This window comes from Bolinopsis microptera, chromosome 3, assembly GCF_026151205.1.
Source record: "Bolinopsis microptera isolate Bmic1 chromosome 3, MBARI_Bmic_1.0, whole genome shotgun sequence".
In the NCBI taxonomy this organism is placed as follows: domain Eukaryota; kingdom Metazoa; phylum Ctenophora; class Tentaculata; order Lobata; family Bolinopsidae; genus Bolinopsis; species Bolinopsis microptera.
Window position 1 is genome coordinate 20,552,765 of NC_087074.1, and position 19,592 is coordinate 20,572,356.

A 19,592-nucleotide genomic window follows, 5' to 3' on the forward strand; every position below is an offset into this window, starting at 1 on the left:
ATTGACATATTGTGAGTATATGTATTGAGTATTGACATATTATGAGCGTATGCAGAAGTGTTCTAATTTTAACTGTTACCTGCTCTTTTGAGGGCGAATGTGGATATGACGTCTTTATGTAAACAATATCAGTTTTACACAGTATATTATTATTTGCAAAAAAAGTGTCATTAGTCAATCCCAGTTGCTTATCGGGCTACAAAATTATCGGTTGAATGTTCTGCCAAGTAGTACGTTTTAACTCGTAATATGCTAGACAGCCCCACAAACATACAGACAAACTGATTAACAAACTCACAAACTGACTGACAAACTTACATAATGAATGCGCGCACTTAACTAAGTATATTGAGGAACTTAACTAAGTATATTAAGGAACTTAACTAAGTATATTGAGGAACTTTGCTTTTGTAAAACTGTAATAATATGCCAGACAGCTCCGTTTCCCAAAATTGTAAAACAGACGAACAAACCGACAGTTACTTTAGATCTTACTCTAGAACTGACAGTTTACTAATAACTGACAAACTGACGGTTCCTTTAGATTTTACTTTAGAACTGACAGTTTACTAATAACTGACAAACTGACAGTTACTTTAGATCTTACTTTAGAACTGACAGTTTACTAATAACTGACAAACTGACAGTTACTTTAGATCTTACTTTAGAACTGACAGTTTACTAATAACTGACAAACTGACAGTTCCTTTAGATCTTACTTTAGAACTGACAGTTTACTAATAACTGACAAACTGACAGTTACTTTAGATCTTACTTTAGAACTGACAGTTTACTAATAACTGACAAACTGACAGTTACTTTAGATCTTACTTTAGAACTGACAGTTTACTAATAACTGACAAACTGACAGTTTACTAATAACTGACAAACTGACAGTTCCTTTAGATCTTACTCTAGAACTGACAGTTTACTAATAACTGACAAACTGACAGTTCCTTTAGATCTTACTTCAGAACTAACAGTTCACTAATAACTGACAAACTGACAGTTCCTTTAGATTTTACTTTAGAACTGACAGTTTACTAATAACTGACAAACTGACAGTTACTTTAGATCTTACTTTAGAACTGACAGTTTACTAATAACTGACAAACTAACAGACTTGGGGATTCTACATCCTATAGGGTAAGGTAAACTTATATTATATGAGGTACCTATTTGTTATATCTTACCAAATATGTAAGGTATTTAAGTTAAGTAGGTTATTATATTATTATTATATGTAGTATAAATTCTAACATTTATTAAACACTTCGAAATTACAATATACCCAACAAAGATAGGTAGGTAAAAAATATTTTGTAAAATTTACAACCGTTCAGATATTTATACAGGATAGTCACATGTTAGTGAGGTACGTTCCCATGCGGTTGGTATTTGCACGCAGATTTGCGCGCGCACGTGGGCGCATTATAATGAAATTAGTGAGGGTACAAACTCACCACATCAATATTGAGACAGCCCTGATACTGTAACGGCTCTATGTGCAGGTTCAACAAACTGTTTATATCTGATATGTACCTGGGGGGGATAAACACGTGTGTTAGATAAACGTTATGAGTATTTAGATTATTTAAAATGACAAGCAATAATTATAGAGATTTCTTTTACCTCATGCTTAAACGTATTTCTCATGTGACAGGAGATCAGGAGATGTTGTTGTTTCAGCTTGAGAATTTCTCACGAGTCATCATTTTAACAACAAGGTCGTCTACACGTTTCTAAACTGTTGTAATAGCGACACGTTTATTTCATTAGCCACACGTGTTTAATGAAAATTAAAGCGTGCGTAAATTTAACATCCGGAACAGTTTACTCTTAACCGTAACCCGTGTCAGTATTATACTACTTAGTACTTTAGCAGTGATTAGTTTTAGGCGAACTGTTTAAATATAGTTCTGGAGAAATACTGAAATATGGTGGAGGAGCTGCTAATGTAAGTGATGCAATATCTTAACTATTAAACAGCACCTATGTAGTACTTATAGTGAACTATGTGATTCTAGAGAGAGAGGCAACTCGTAGGAATACGTCACAAATGTGGTGACGTCATGCAAATGTGGTGACGTCACTTCTTTTAGCAAGCAGAGAACAGTGTGACCCTCACTTCTCCCGCCAAATAGCGGGCATATTTCCACCTCTCTCAAATAGCGGGCATGTTTCCACCTCTCTGCTTGTTATCATCTCAAGTTCCGGGGGTAATACTGCGGTTAAATCTCTCGTATTGAGAGAGAGGAGGAAATACAAATCAGACACGTGATCAGACATATCTCACACGTGATACGTTTTATCTAGACGTACATCATCGCACGCCTATATCTTGAGGTCATGAATAATTGATTGAACAGAATATGTACTAGTTGTAGAGATGATATGCACAGTACAGTACTACACAGTGCATATAGCATGTAGTATGTACGCTATACTCACATACTATATTGTAAAGAGGCGTGCATACTGGAGTGGGAATGGGGCTCAGTTATATTTATTAATTGTGCACCTTCTAGAATTTAGATGGAATGTCAGTTTCAATTGGAGCAGTAGCGGTTATTGTCACCACAAATACTAGAATTTACATCAGTGGACGCAGATCTGAATTTTGGTGGCAGATTATCGCTCTCCAATCTGACCAAGGTCGCAAGTATATAATGAATCTAGAGATAACATTGTAGTTAATATCTAACCAAGTCTGTTACACACATATTAATACACATTACACATGATTGCGATATTGGATACCTTTATAAGTGTACACTAGACATGTTCGGTCATGTAACGCTTTATGCTGGCTAATCAGTCTCATGTTACACTTCAGTACTGGTTTTATCAGACCCACTCCATTCCATGCGATACATTCTCAACATTCCGCTACATAACAAACACATGATCACGAGAAATATCCAGAGATATTCAGTGTCAATTATTAACATTTTGAATCCTTTATTCAACACATGATATTATAAAGGAGTAGTATTCAAGCAGGCGAGACTGGTAGGAGTCGTAAGACTACGAAATATTTTCCCAACAAGGCATAAACATAAAGTTCCGTACCAGGTGTTCCACTTGAGGTACTATAAATAGATTATAAATGGGTCGTCTCCAACTGGGATATAACGGGAGCTTGAACGCTCATTACCCACCCCCACCCATATACCGCTCCCTGATATAACTTTAGGTATAATAACTAATCCAGATACTTGTTAAAATATATTCTGTTATCTGGTTATACACACTGCTAACTAAGACACTACACAGCTAGGACAGGTTCTTACATGTTAAAAGTAAATAAACAAATACGGCGATCTCTTTTGTCTCAGGGTAAAGACGAATAATGTAGAAGCAAATCTTACTTTAATGTAGAAGCAAATCTTACTTTAATGTAGAAGCAAATCTTACTTTAATGTAGAAGCAACTCTTACTTTAATGTAGAAGTAAATCTTACTTTAATGTAGAAGCAAATCTTACTTTAATGTAGAAGCAAATCTTACTTTAAACTATTCATGAAAAATGCCGCACTTTCTAAAGGTCAGCACATATTCAGATGATACAAGGTGTAAAGGCCAGGTGTTCAGAAATGTACTATAAATAGCACTCTAATGTCTCCACCTGTATTGTGTCATAATACGACCATTCCCTGGAAATCAGCTCTTAAATCGACCTTAAGTACTAGATAATAGCTCAAATGCTTTTAGGCTTTCTGTTCAATAAAATATGTTTTATTACAGAGGCAAGGCAGATAAGATAAATTGACGAACTTTCTTTTATCTAAAGAATCAACCTGGTGAAGACTGGTTCGGTTAAAATTTGGCAGAGAGGAATCTAAATTCACAGACCAAAATTTGTGATGATCAGCATGTATTCAGCTTATAAAAGTTAACTTGATTACCCTAGATACAAAACTGCAGTTACGATATATAGGATTTTGGCTATTGAAGAACTAACCTCTGCTCGGATCTGATGAAATGGTCGATAGCACCGTGCACTTCCGGGTTTACAGCTTGTCTGTATTGCCTCCTCTCTCCTCTATCTCCTCCTCTCCCAAAGCTATTCTCCATCTCCAAATTCCCCAACACACTAGCTGAATCCCGGGGAGACCCCGGCCCCACATCCATCTTAGAAAAGTCATCATAACTCCCTCTTCTATCCCTCATCTGCCTGGCACGTGCAGTACTGGGCCGGGTCAGCGAGGAGTACATCTTGTTCTGTCTCAGATCATGTCGTGCTGATATCTTATCTATCAGTCCCTCGGACAACTCATCTGATTTGGAGGTGGTCTCCACAGGGCGGTGGATGGAGGTGGTCTCCACAGGGCGGTGGATGGAGGGGGCACTTCCTGTTCGGGAGCGGGCTGTTATTTCTTCAGATGGCAGGGTGGTCCGTATATAACTCTCTTCGTGGGTAGTGGGAGAGGATCCTGTCAAAGGGGGAATGGAGTCAGATACCGTTTATTATCCTCTAGCTCGGAATTACCATTTTTGGTTAAATTATGGTATCCAGCATAATTGGGTTCTTAACTCCTTACTTCCGTTCTTTTAACTGAGTAGTCTGTAGGATATTTCAACTACTAGACGTAACTGTGCACATTGGACATAAAGAGTAAAAATTTAGTATGCAATATCAAGTGTAGCATTTACACATAATGTACTACAAGCCGTGAGTAAACCCAGTAAAATTCCACTAAAATTCCGCCAAAAAGCTGATTTACCGAGAGGGCTGGTACGGTTGTGCTGGTTCCGCCAAAAAGCTGACTTACCGAGAGGGCTGGTACGGTTGTACTGGTTGTTGTACTTCTTGATTAGGTCCGGAGTTACTGGTGAGTCGCCTCCCACCGAGTGGTAGTCACTGTCCACATCTGATTGGAAGGTGGAGTTGCAGCTCTTCTTTTCTGTGCAGGATAGTAATATTAGCAATTTTAGCAGTGTTAGAAATGTTAGAAATGTTAGAAATGTTAGAAATGTTAGAAATGTTAGAAATGTTAGAAATGTTAGAAATGTTAGAAATGTTAGAAATGTTAGAAATGTTAGAAATGCTAAAAATGTTAGTAATCCTAAGCTTATCACGAGCGGTTCTCTTGATTGCTACTACTACTAGTTTATTCAATATTCACCTATCCAAGACTTATCATGACTTAGTGTGTGGCTAAGATCCTTTCTCCCAAGAAATGGATAACACATTTAAATTGTCCATTTTTACCACTTAGTTAGGCGTTGCCCAAACATTATACTTGAAAGAGTACGAATTGCCCCTAAATTCCATTCCAATCAAATAACATTAAGACCGATAATTAATTAAGACCGATAATCAGCCACCACGCCCAGTTGGTTTCCTACACTAACCCCTGCCAAGATGCGGCCTGTACCGCTGTCTGCTTGCATTTCCTGCAGTCAGAGGTAGAGCCTACTCTCAGTGTACAGTGTGTAGAGCCTACTCTCAGTGTACAGTGTGTAGAGCCTACTCTCAGTGTACAGTATTGAGAGCACATGATAATGGTATAACGATACACGCACCTAGTGGTACTATGTATAGAATGCTTAGTATGCGGAGTATGCGGAGTATCACCTTACCGTACCTTATATACCGTACCTGGGTAGCAAATGCCACGTTACACTTACCGGAATGGTAATATTACGTAATATAATGAGAGTTTTAAGCTTCATATTTTATTGATGCAGACGGAAATGTTAGTTTATGGTGCGAAAATGAGACATTGTTTGCAATTTTAGTCTCATGGGGTTGGTACTGTTGAGATAAGATATTGTACCTGATCGTGATGTTACATACTACAGGATGGTGAGGGTAATAAAGTCCCATACAGCGATATTGGTTGCAACACGTAGCAACCACCACTTTATAAATTCATTGCTGTAACAGGTTAATACAGCGAGAAGTTGTAATTAATATTTAATCGATATGTGTCTGAGGAAACTCTCACTATCTGTTTATTGCCTGCCAAATTGTGATTTATTGGTATTTACAATAACATCAAGTGGAGGGAGCGTGCATAAATTCGTTAATTTAGCATAAATACAATTAATTATTATTGTTATGCAATATTATCATATTTGTTTAAGCGGGAGTAAAGCTTATTTCAACAGGGAAACGCATCATGTTGCACTTTGCAGCCATGTGATAGGTAGCGAGCCAATAACAAGGCTAACTGGGCAGATATCCTCCAATCAGGAGACAGTATAGTATGTGAAGGGGGGCCAATCAGGTTATAGTATTACAGTGACTCAGCCAATGAGAATATAGGAAAGATATTACCTCAACAAGTCTAGGGTTAGGAAGTGAGAGGGGCATATTATTAACTAGGTAGTAATCAACTAACATGTGTAACTAGGTAGTTATCAACTAACAGGGGCATAGTGCAACATACACCTTCAGGGTGTTCTGTAGATCACTCAACCGCAGGGGGGTTGGGGGGGGGGGGGGTTGGGGGGGGTGCAACCAACTCTGGGCACCTTGGTGGGGGTCGGTAATTGAAAACACGGAGTAATTTAATATCATGACTTTATGGGAAAAGAAGAGGGATTACTCGGGAGACTAATGTGAAACACTTGTGACACTAGGCAGAGGTTAGATTGGAACGTACGTGCTTTGTTATGGTGTTGAGCTGCCATAGAAAAAATCATTCTAGAATATTATTTTTATTTTTTCATAATCCAGAGCATTTCGGGTAAAAGCGATTGGAAAATACACTGATTTGCTATTTTATCAAGAACACCTAGTTTCATACTTCCTACCTGTAGTTCCCTGCTCCCTTTCACACATCCTTACCAAGGATTCTCAACGTGTACTACACACGATGTGAAACTTCTAGTAAACACACTCGCACACAAATATGTGTTTATTTTGCTTGTTAAATCGAACAAACTCTCACATACCTCAGTATTCTGAATCCACACAGGGCACATTACTCTAACTGGGCGACACACTACTATTTTAAACAAGCACCTACACTTATAGTATGTAGAACCAATTAACCTTGCTTCCCGATGTATTGTACACTTAATAGGGTGAACATTCTCTCCCTCCCTGCTCAGAAAACATACTAACAGACTATTAACATCTAACATTTAACTGAATTTACACAATGTTTAGTTTATTCAAAATTTTATCACGGCTTTTCCACAGAAAAAGATCTTAAGATGTTACGTTACTTAAAGAAAGTAAGGGAAAAGGATAACTTTTATCAAAGGAGGACGGACATTTTATTTGAGAGTTTCAGTAAAGATAAACTTTGTGTGAGATGATAAAATCACACGTGTGAAAAAAGAAACATGTAAACTAATCATAATTGGTTTAACCTGAGAGGAATTCAGCAGGGGGTGGAGGAGTAATAAAAGAAGCGAGGTAGTCTTCAGTCAGCAAAACTGTCATACTGAAACAAGATACAGTGAATAACGTAGTATTTAGGTAGAATATAAAAAAGCTAAAAAGGAGGTAAGATCCACTGCTTAACTGCTTCTTCCATGTTTCATAGCCGCCAATAAAGCCGCCAACTTTTGCTGCGTTTATGACACGGGTAATAGATGTGACCATAGTAACACTACTAGTTACCATAGCTACCATAAGATGTGACCATGTCTCTGAAGGTGACAGTTTAATAACCCATAGTTTTTAAGTGACAGGTCAGCTAAGAATATAGCTCTAGAGCGGTTGGTTTTTATCAAAATCTGTGTCTGTGACGATAACTTCTGAAGCCTAGGTAGTTTCTCTAATTTAATATTACAAAGTGTTAATGAAAAGTTGGACCAGCCCAATGTATCTCGATGACGCACAGACGTGTGATAATACAAAGTCACAAAACGGTGACTTTGATTGCACAGAGAAAAGTTGTTCAGCTCAATTGATATCGAATTAGGTACTTTTTTATTTCAAATTATCACAACCACCATTGCCTTGAATTGATCTAGAGCCAAGTATTCAATGGAAAAATTAATGTATACTGCAATGTTACAACATTTACAGCTTTGATAAATCCCTTACAAAGCCTAAATACCTATATACCCTGAAATCAATTCAGATACCTGTGATATTAATTTTACCTGCCAGGTGGAGGGGGGACGATAAAAATGTCCTCCATTTGACTAACAGCTGTGATCTGAAAAATTGATTATAATACGACTCTCATTATTGAAAGTTCTTCCTTCAAAACTCAAATATGGATTACAAAATAGATTAAAAAACTTATATAAATGATTACCATAGTCATCATATTTTCTGTTTCCTTCTGTTAATGAGTCATTTTCCAAGATTCCATTGATAGTTCAACTAATAAAAGATAGAGGGATTAAAATAATAGATAGACTCCCGATCCCATTAATCGTTTTATGTCCTGAATTTTATAAAGAAGAAGAAAGTAAGTTTCATTAAAAGAGCAATCAATTATGCTTCTTAAACTGAAGGGTATCAATTACTCAACTGTTATTGTTACAATCGAAATGTGGCATAGCCGCTATGTTGTGTTTGTTAGCTGGTCAAAAAATTTGAATGTGCAGTTAGAATTGCTCGAGCGCAGGCAACAAGGTTACCAGGTTAAGGTTTTTCTGCCATCATCAAGTTCTAAAGAACCATCTTAACCAAGCAGGAGAGTAAGAACAAACAACAAAGAAGCCTCGGCTATGTAAGGTGGCCTAATGATTAGAGTGGCCTAGTGATTAGAGTTTCCGCCTTTTGTATAGAAGGGCCAGGGTTTTAATACTTTCAGCGCTGCTATATAACAAATAATTTGAGTTCAGGGAAAGTATGTCGTAATTCCCTCAAAAGGGTGTCGTAAGTTTACACGTTGCTTTAACAGCTGATTGTTTTGACTTTTGCTGGCTGTTTGTTTTAACTTTCGCTGAGTATGGGTGACAACAACAAGAGTAACAAGAGAGCCTCATCTATTACCAATATGTCTCGGATTCCTTCCCCTGCGGACAAAAAGGCAAAGTCCCGAATCAAGAACAACACTCCAGGACCAGAGGCGAAGGGAAAGGATGTATCTTGTGAAACTATTGTTGTAGACAGTGATGTAACACCCCAAAGTTTGACAGTTCACACAGAGACAAGACGAAATGTCCTTGTAGTAAGTCAATATCGTCATGGAAGATTGACTGTGTAAAGTGCAAGCAATATTGGCACATAGACTGTCTAACTATGAATGGACTCAACCAGAAAAATGTCAACAGCATGACCAATTGGCACTGCCCTTTTTGTTTGGTTTCACCAATTCCCACATTCGAAACTGCTGCAGATGTGTGTTATGTGTGTAGGAACACTCTGACACTTCAAAAATCTAACAGTCAGTGTGAGACAGCTATTTCCACAGAGAAGCTTAATACCATCACAGCTTTTGGTGAAAAGCTTGCCAAGGTTGACTTTGACAGTCTAAACGACAGCATTGCTGCCATCCAGAACCTTGACCTCCATATCAAGCACCTACTGGTTAGTGACAAGGGCACTGCTCCAGCATGGGTTGAAGTGATGGAAGGAGATCTAAAGCAGCTGAAAACTTCAGTTGACTCTACCCTCGGAAAGGTTTCTGAGACTGATAGTGGCCTAACAGAACAGATTAAAGTGTTGAACAAGCAACTGCAGGACTTTTCTATTCCTCAAGTAAGTTCTCAATCTTCATCCAAGACCAATGATCTCATGGAAAAAATAGAGAAGAATCTCCATGAGCTAAATTCCAAGCAGTCTCTGGAGACGAATCAGGAGCTAACAGCCATTAGACAGTCTTTGAACACTCTTGAGCGAAATTCTTTGGCTTCTTCTGACCATTTAAACGTCCAACTTACCAGTTCTTCACTTGCCCCTGGCCCAGACCTAATAGCTCATGAGCATCTCCAATCAAAAGAAGAACCAGTTGTAGGCGCTATAGAAGAGTTTATTACCACAGAAGAGCAGGAAACTCTCCTCCTTGCCTGCCAATCACTTGACGAGGATTTTGTTGTGGAGGGAGCTCGTGCTGTGTATTCTTTGGGAGAACCATACAAGTATAATGGCTCCAAGTCATCCAATGGCCAACTATCTTCAACTAGCTTCTCCAATCTAATGGACAAAATCAATGGTGCATTCTGTAGTGGTGAAAAACCGAGGTGAAAACCTGCTGATCAACCGCTTCAAAGAGGATGGCTCCCTACCGAAACACTCGGATGATGAAACTACCATCCACCCTGAATCCGAAATTTTCACTGTGTCTATTGGAGGCCAGTGCAACATCAAATTCTTTGATAAGAAGACGGATCATATGGCTCTTGACCATACATGTGTGCCAAGATCCATGTATCGCATGACTCGACGTAGCCAAGAGTTCTACAGCCACTGTATCGAGGATGGGGCAATAACTGGTGGGGTGAGATACAGCCTAACTTTTCGTTCAGTTAGCTTTAGGAACAGGAACTCTACATGCATCATCGGAGACTCGCATACTGGTGGTCTCAAATTCGGGCTGGACCCCAAAAAATCATTTGGGCAGTGGCTCCCCGGAAAACAGTATTTTGCTCCGCTAGTGGGGGATATAAATCCTACAGTTTCATGTGGATACAGGAATATTCTCTTGATGTGTGGTATAAATGATATCAGGAAACCTGAGATCAAAAATACCGCTGATATAAAGAACAATGTTTTTAAACCATTTGTTCAGAAAGTAGAAATGATCCAAGCGCTTAACCCCAAAGCGAATATATTTGTGTGTCCGCTGCTGCCAACCAAACTCGTTGAGCTAAATCGTAAAGTTGTACATTATAATGAATTAATTTTTAAGGAGCTGCTCCATTCCAACTTTGGTGTGACTTTGGTACCTGGTTTTGACATGTTCTGTGATGAGGCTGGGCTCCTAAGCCAGCAATTCTCTAGGAACATTGGACGAAACCAGAGACCGGACTATTTACACCTTAATTGGAGTGGTACAGCAAAACTGGGGGTTCTTATACGTGATACAATACTTTTAAGGATGAATGGAGGGACTGATAGAAGGAAGAAGAGATCGGATAAAGTTGACAATCGCTTATACTCCCAGACGATGGGTGGTTCCTCTCCTGCTGCTGCTGCGACTCAACAAGGGGAAGGTTACGTACCGTACCCATGAATAAATTGACCAAAGAGGTATGCCCTGTCTGTACAAAATTCATTTCCATTGGCCAATTCATTGCTGAATGTTGTAGGTGTGACTGTGCTATGCACCATAAATGCTATACTAAATCCAGTACAAACAAAATATATGAAGATTTTTACTGCCCTAACTGTGTACACTTAGCAAGTACTCGTTACAATCCGTTTATATATGAAGATACTGACTCTGAAAATAATAGTACTGACATTGATGAAACACTTGTAAACATCAACCGATTACTCAATAACTGTAACCCATATAGTGTTAAAGAATTTAATAAAACATTTTGCAACCAAATGAACGAGTACTCATCATTATTATTTCAAAATATCGATGGTAATAAATCTAACTTTGATACTCTGGCAATAGAACTACAGAGATATATGAAATTTTCGATCATTGCTTTAGCAGAAACAAATGAAGGCCCCGAATTAAGTGACCTTTACCAACTGACTGGATACAATAGTTTCTATCAAAACACTTTGCAAGATAAAAGAAAAGGCACTGGAGTCGCTCTTTATGTATGTGATACCCTCAGTGCTACAGTAAATGGCAATTTGTCCCATATATCTGAAAACCTAGAAACTCTATTTGTTACGATAAGCAGCAAGAATACTCCGGTCACTGTTGGTGTAGTTTATCGCCCTCCAAGTGGTGATGTAAATGTTGCATTATTAGAACTCTCAGCAATTCTCAATAATTTGCCGAAATGCAGTTACCTGGCAGGTGATTTCAACATTGATCTACATAATAAGGATAATGCGATTGTAAAACGTTATGAGGAAGTCCTGTTCAGTAGAGGATTTTTTCCCCTAATATCTCTGCCAACTCATGAGAAGCCAGGTTGTAAAGCATCGTGTATTGACAATATTATAACTAACGATGTAGAGAGTATAATAGCCTCAGGCACACTTACTGATCGTATATCCCACCACTCACCAGTCTTTCAAATATTTGAAAAGAGTATGGGATCCACTAAGAGTAACCTAAAATATAAACAATATTACGACTACTGTAAGTCTAATGTTACCTCTTTTGTAAAGGACTTGGAACATGAATTAGAGAATAAAGTAATTGACAACTTCACGGTATTTCATGATGTTTTCAAAAGTAGTATCGATAAAACGTGTAAGTTGGCAACCCCTAAGTCTTCCAAAAGAACTACACAAAATAACCCATGGATCACACCTGGGCTTATAGCCAAAATCAAGCATCAGCACCAACTCTATGACAATTGGGCTAAAGTTAGAAAGAAAAAATGTAAACTTGGTGAAACTGATTATAAAGGTGGAACATGTCAATGCTTGAAATGTTGTGAAAAACGTTCTAGATACAAAACTTACAAGGATTATAGAAGGATGGTTAAAAAAGATCGCAAAGATGTTCAAACTAAGTATTTTATGGGAAAATTTGCAGACACAAACGGTAATAGTAAGAAGACATGGGAACTGATTAATCAAATACGGGGCAAACAGAAACGGCAAATAAAACCACTGTTTACTATAAACAATGAGAAGATAACCAATCGTAGAGTAATAGCCAATGAATTTAATAAGTATTTTGTCTCTCTAGCGTCTAATTTAAACGGGGCATATAATGAAATTGGAGAACTAACTATTAACAATCTTCCTAGTTTTTATGACTACCTGCCTAGAGCAAACACGTCCAGTATTTTCATGAATGACTGTACAGCTGACGAGGTTAGAATGATTATATCTGAACTGAAGAATGGGAAGTCATCCGACATCCCAATACATATAGTTAAAGAATCGTCTAAAGTGATCTGTCCTATACTTTCTTTATTATACAGTGAATGCATGAGGAATGGAGTATTCCCAGATGATTTAAAGACTGGGAGAATCAGTCCGATCTATAAGAAGGATAATGAGGAATTGCTAGAAAACTATTGGCCAGTATCAACCTTAGCTGTTTTTGGTAAGATATTTGAAAAAATTATTTACAACAGACTGTATAGCTTCTTTCAGTCCCAGGAAATGATTTACGAGAACCAGTACGGATTTAGAAAAAATCACTCCACAAGCCATGCCCTCAACTCCTCAGTGAATTACATAGAATCCTGTCTTAGCAAAAAACTGCATGTACTTGGAATATTTATTGATCTATCTAAAGCGTTTGACACGATCTCACATGAAAAACTACTTAATAAACTAGACAACTATGGAATACGTGGAAACGCCAATAGACTCATCGCTAGTTATCTCTCTAATAGATATCAATATGTCTCTGTACTGGGCGAAGAGTCTGACAAGCTGCCTGTTCTCTTTGGAGTTCCCCAAGGCTCTTGTCTCGGACCCTTGCTATTTATAATATATGTTAACGACTTATTTAGAACAACTGATCTGGGCAAGTTCATACTATTTGCAGATGACACAAACATATTCGTAGTAGATGAATGTAGAAAAAAACTGTATGAAAGAGCAAACGAAATTCTCCGTTTGTTACACCAGTACATGAAATGCAATCTATTACATATAAATATAAAGAAATGCTGCTACATTCACTTCAATCCGTCACGTACAGCTACTGATAATGAGGCAGTTAACGAATCAGAATATATACTAACTCTGAATAATACGGTAATAAAGCAAGTTAGAGAGACCAAGTTTTTAGGTGTTATTATTGACGAAAAGCTAAAATGGGATGTCCAAATAAGAGCCCTCAACTCGAAACTTAGGTGTGAGATCGGAAGACTCAGTAGAATACGACACGTTATCCCGAAAAAACACCATAAAGAATTGTACCACACGTTATTTGAGTCACACCTAAGATTTGGAATATCGGTATGGGGTGGGTCGAGTAACAATATGCTTCAACCTATCTTCATCACTCAGAAAAAATGTATCAGAATACTATTTGGTGACCTTGAAGCATATCTAGATAAATTTAGAACATGTGCCAGAACACGTTGTATAGATGAACAAATCCTAGGAAGGGAATTCTTTGAAAAAGAGCATACAAAGCCGTTGTTTAACAAGAACGGCCTTCTTACTGTCCACAACCTGTACAAATACACATGTCTATTAGAACTGTTCAAAATTGTCAGATTAGAATCTCCAATCTCACTCCTATCTTTACTCCACAGATCACCATCACAAAGACGTTCAGACCAGTTCATCACCCCGAACCCATCATCCTCTTTCATTTATCAATCAACAAAAATGTGGAACGACTGTCGAAAAATTGACAGTTTGATAAGCTTTACTAAGTCAACGAACTTAGTTAAAGTAACACTGAAAAGTGAGCTACTCAAGATACATTCCAGGTACGAAGAATTAGAATGGACAGAATTAAACTTCGATAAGAATGAGCTTGTATTTTAAAACAGAGTCCTTTGACTTTATTATTTTGAAATTGAAGAATCGTCTGGCCATAACTCATTTCGTTCGCATTATAGATTCACATTCACTTTCATTTTCACTATCACACACAGTACAGGGTCATACCCCAATACCAAATTATTATAGGGCACAAGAACAAATTTGTTTACAATTATCAAAATATGTTGAGCCCAGCAGCTTACTTCCTTTCCTCTCTTCCCCCGTCGTCTGGAGCATGTGATTTTTGTTGATATCCGAGCTCTTGTTGTTTTTATCTTTTGGTTAACTTTCTGTGATTGGACTCGGTATTTTCGTCCCGGCCGAGTGGGACGATGCTTGCTCGCCAGTTAAGCTATACTGTAGATGACACTAATTTCTACAAACCACAAAATATTAAATATAAAATGTGTCCAGTATGGCGCAAATGCATAATTTGATAATTTCTCGACGCCGTCGTTGGGGTGAGAGTTATCTGAACCAACTGCATGCCCCTACGATTGCGTCACCACTGGTGAGCAAGCATTTGTTTGTTGTTTAGTTGTGTTGAAAGGGAACATTACTTGATTAATTCATCCATTCGGATTTTAATAACGATGAGCTATGATATACCGTTCATCTTAGACTATTGGATCAATCTTATTATATGATTAGATTTTATAAACGAACTTGGCATACAAAAGATTATAATGCGGAGGTTGGCTGGCTCTTCTATAATAAATACGACACTTCAATTTACAGAATGCTTGCTAGAGATAAGACAAAATATTATCAGACTATACATGCAGCATGAGTAACTGGTGGATAAGCCTTCGGTAAAAACGGATCCGGAAAAGTCAATGCGGCACTCGGGTCCTTGGTATTGTCGTCGGTATATTGTCCATTATCTACGTTCTGCTTTCGTAGTTTAAACAATAGTGAGTTCTAAATATACAGCTTTAAACCGATTAAGTATGAATGAATGAAATACCTGACAATCCGCACTCTTATAATCCAAAAGCATGAGTAACTCGTAGTGATGTATGATTTCTAGAAACTTTAAATTAATTTTGGCGCTCACAGGTCCTCATGAATATATGTGATTGCCGCATAAGGTTCTGTAAATGCGCAGGGCACCTTCAAGCTTAAATTATTCACCTTACTGAGGCAGTCAACCAACGCGTGGCTTTATTTTTATGATATGATATGTTTTGATTGTTATTAATAAATACCAAAATTTAAATTTGTTTTCCTAAAATTTGTTTTCCTAATCCCAGTGTCAGTAGTTAACGATACATTTGATCAACACACATATCATCATATGGTCTGACAGTCTATCATCTATACAAGCTATCTCTGCGCTTTCAACGCGGAGTAGAACTACAAGAGACTGTTATGACTCTCTTAATGCACTCGGATCCAACAACTTGCTAGAGATACGATGGATCGCTGCACACATCAGATTGTGGGGGATTAAAAAAGCAGATGAGCTGGCCAAGCTTGGTAAAATCAGTGAATCCACTTTAAAGTGTCCAATTCCACAATCCTACATCAAACGTCAAATCGACAAAAAAACTCAACAGACTGAATCAGGAATCTTGGTTAACTGATGGTCCCAGACACACCAAAGTGACACTCGGCCACAAGCACACCAACATCATCAAAAACCTCAACACTACACTCAGCAACAACAGATAAGATTACAGAACTACAGTTTACCTCATCACGGGTCACTGCGGCTTAAACAAACACCTTCACACCATTTGCAAATCAAACACCAGTGCTTGTCTTATGTGCGGCGACGTAGAGGAAACTGTCTCACACTTCCTTGGACAGTGTCCGGCTATTGCCCAAATAAGAGGTCAATACTTCCAGGACTACTACCTCTCTGTCAATGACATATTCGACAACCAACCCATCACCACGATTGTCAAACCGTACCAAACGCTTAATTGTGCCGGAAGAGCTGGAATCTGGATCAGACCAGGGTGACTTAGAGTATGAACTCATAAGCTGTCTCGTCTCATTGTACTTTTCCATACCCAGCTAGCACTTAAGCGTATCATCTTGACTCATGTCAATTTTTACACCATCCTCCACCATTCACTCTGATTTCACCGGCAACCTTCCCCAGGGTTGCCACACCCCAGAAGTTTTTTAACCTCTCTTTTTAAAAAAAGAAATTGGATCTATTATATCTGTTTCAACTCACCCGTTTCAACTCACCAGATATGAACCGTGATTGAGGGTAAAATCAGGAGACCTGCCAAAAAATATGTAATTTTCTAAGGATACCCTTTCAGTACATCTACATTGTAGTGTAAAAATAGTACTACATTATGATATAGTATTTTCTGATTGCAAATGAGAATTATACGAAGATGACTGCTCAGTACATGTGACTCCAAAATGTTTCTGATTATTATGTTCAGTTTTATTATTTTACCGACTAAATGATTCACTGGGATATGCTCCCAGACAGCTTCTTTCAGAATGTGAATATGAAAATTATACAAGAGTTGCTATAAAGCAATGAAAGGCATTAGTTTGGTCAAATCAAACAGAACATATGCTATCAGACTTTCAACTGACTGAGTTCATCGGTCTACTATACAATCTCGCTCCTACTAAATCGCTCGCCCAAATTTTAAGAAAATTCATGTGAAAAGGCCCTTTAGGCATGAAAGTGATCTAGATCGGTGTATTTTTGGACGCTGATTCCGAATCACCCCCCATGACGTAGGGTTAAAATGCTTCCCTGGAGAGTTATGGGCAAAAAACCGTTTTGGTCACGTGACAGGCTAGTAAAACGTGAATTCGATTATTTAGGGCTCGGGTTAGGGTTAGGGTTGTGGTTAAGATTATGGATAGTTTCGGGGTTATGGTTAGGGTTAGGGTTGGGATTAGGGTTTATGTAAAACCGTTTTGTACGGCTGCAAGACCAAAAAAACCAAAGTCACGTGAAATTTTTGGGCGAGCGATTTAGTAAGAGCCATACAATCTAACAAAATAAAAAACTAATCGTGGTTGTTTATTAACATGGACGTCGGTCTTGCAGTAGCGGAACCGCTTGTGAAACAAGCGCGTCATGCAGTACGCGTAGACTCATGGCTAAGTAAAGGCGGCGCTCAGTCTGTCATTCCGTTGACCATTGCTAATGATCTGGCCCGGCGCGCGCTACTTCGTAGCTCGTGCCATCGCAACATTTCGAGAAGAAAGCGGCGCGCGCTACTTCGAAGAAATTTAGACGAGTAACATCCGTCAATCATTCCGCCGAAACTTTATTTTTAAACATAATTAATAGCCAGGGGTCTTGTCCATTGCTAATTTTAAAAAGTAACATCCGTCTAAATGGCCCTGCGTGAATACAACTTTATTGTTTATTTATTATTGTTAATGGATTAGAGTTGTCATACGTTGTAAGATCCGCCGCGCACGAGTGCGCGGCTCCCCTGTATCGTAGAAACTCTACCGTACTGAAACTCCACCATAGTGAAACGACCGTGGGGTCACGACGTGATACAAAATTAAAGGACGTCACTACTTCGACACGCCGCGCGAACTTCGACACGCCGCGCGAATTATTATTTTTGTTTTGCTTCTGTACGAATGCCGAACAACGAAGTTACCTGGGGACCTCAGGCCCCAGAAACCCTTACTGGATGGGGCCTAATTTTGAAAGTAAAAGAGTTAGAGATTTCCGGTTTTTTGCAACATGTTCAAAACATGTAAAAGTAACGTTTGGAGTTATCTACAAATCTCCAGAAAAGTGTCATTTTGGGCCGATCAAAAGTTTGCAACTTTAACTTTGCAGATTCCTGTACTTTGATTGGTTGACGGATGTTACTCGTCTAAATTTCTTCGAAGTAGCGCGCGCCGCTTTCTTCGACGGCAAGTGCTACGAAGTAGCGCGCGCCGGGCCAGATCATTAACAATGGTCAATCTGATTGGCTGAATTGTGTCAAGTGCTGGCTGCTTGAAGATTGGAATCGAATGTTTATGATAATGATAGCCTGAGGTACCCAGGTAACCTCGAAAGTGATCTTAAATGATTCCTCGTTTAATTTTGTCATAGAAGGAAGTTATAAAAATATTTCATACGTATCAAATTGGATGTGCTTTTGGCGGAGATATAACCAATAACGTGCGCATTTAGGAAAACATCGAAAATCGCCTGTAAAATGTTAAGTGATTTAGCACGCGCAAGCGATATTGAATATATAATAATAATAATACTAGACTAGTAAGCTAGCTAGGTGAAACAAATTTCGCCGTTAACAGTTATATTAACTCACCACAAGTTTTTGATTGTAGGTTTACAACCTACCAGGACGCGCGCCGAGTTGGACTCGTCGACGGTCCAATATTATATATGGAACAGATATTTTACGAGTATCACCCGTTAAGTTTTTGAGCTTGTTATTCTCTTTCAAAAGTATTCCAAGTAATTTGTATAAGTGCATATATTAACTTTGTAGCCCGATGCACTACTGGGTCGCGCCGCGCATAAAATAATTCTTCTCGCAATCTTCGGTAGATCGGCGAGATGCACCACTGTGCCTCAACGAGCTGCGAAGGATTGACACCGAGAATCAAATATTAACTCTGAATACATTGCAATATAATTTATCTCGATTCAGGAAGTTTGAAAGAAGTTACAGCAATGCGCGCGATTTGGGGAGTGTGCTTTTGGCGGAGATATAAACTGCGCCTATTCGTAAAATATTCATTTCAAATATTCAAGACCGTCGACGAGTCGATCCAACTCGGCGCGCGTCTTGGTAGGTTTGTAGGTTATAAACCTACAACACTTACTTAAGGACAATGCAGCCTTTTCTGTTCATAAACACACCGATTGAAAATATGTTAGGCTAAGCGCAGGTTATATATGTTATATAGAAAATTATTTCAAAATTATTTCAAATTATTTCACCTCTCTAACTAAACCTGAGAGGGCATTGGTTAGAGCAACTTGTTTAACACTCGTTGTCTTGCCACGCATATCAATATGCTTATTGCTTTCCTTCGAAGAAAACTTTGAGAAAACCTTTGACTAACACTTTAACCTTTTAAAGATGACCACAGTTGTGTTGCTCTATCTGCGCGCTCTACTTCAACTTGCGCGCGGAGATTTTATTAGAAATAGTAGTATAGGTTCT

The 19,592-nt window shown here is 38.4% G+C and overlaps 3 protein-coding genes across 40 annotated transcripts in view; 2 read left to right on the forward strand and 1 right to left on the reverse strand.

Moving 5' to 3' along the window:
* LOC134812675 (uncharacterized) overlaps nt 1-8,303 on the reverse strand; it is a 15,341-nt gene extending 7,038 nt beyond the window's left edge. For both annotated transcript variants that reach the window (XM_063820177.1, XM_063820176.1), the window contains exons 1-6: nt 8,228-8,303; nt 8,070-8,125; nt 7,329-7,402; nt 4,775-4,906; nt 3,964-4,435; nt 1,464-1,542 (exon numbers count right to left, since the gene is read on the reverse strand). In XM_063820177.1, the coding sequence (XP_063676247.1) occupies nt 1,464-1,542; nt 3,964-4,435; nt 4,775-4,906; nt 7,329-7,402; nt 8,070-8,125; nt 8,228-8,239 (825 nt within the window). In that variant the 5' untranslated portion in view covers nt 8,240-8,303. The remainder of the gene's footprint in view (nt 1-1,463; nt 1,543-3,963; nt 4,436-4,774; nt 4,907-7,328; nt 7,403-8,069; nt 8,126-8,227) is intronic.
* Nucleotides 1-19,592, forward strand: part of LOC134813368 (uncharacterized) — a 359,978-nt gene that overhangs the window by 231,763 nt on the left and 108,623 nt on the right. The window lies entirely within an intron of this gene.
* LOC134813369 (zinc finger protein 236-like) overlaps nt 8,738-19,592 on the forward strand; it is a 145,376-nt gene continuing 134,521 nt past the window's right edge. For all 37 annotated transcript variants that reach the window (XM_063821074.1, XM_063821101.1, XM_063821098.1 and 34 more), the window contains exon 1: nt 8,738-8,755. The gene's annotated coding sequence lies outside the window, so the exon portion shown is untranslated. The remainder of the gene's footprint in view (nt 8,756-19,592) is intronic.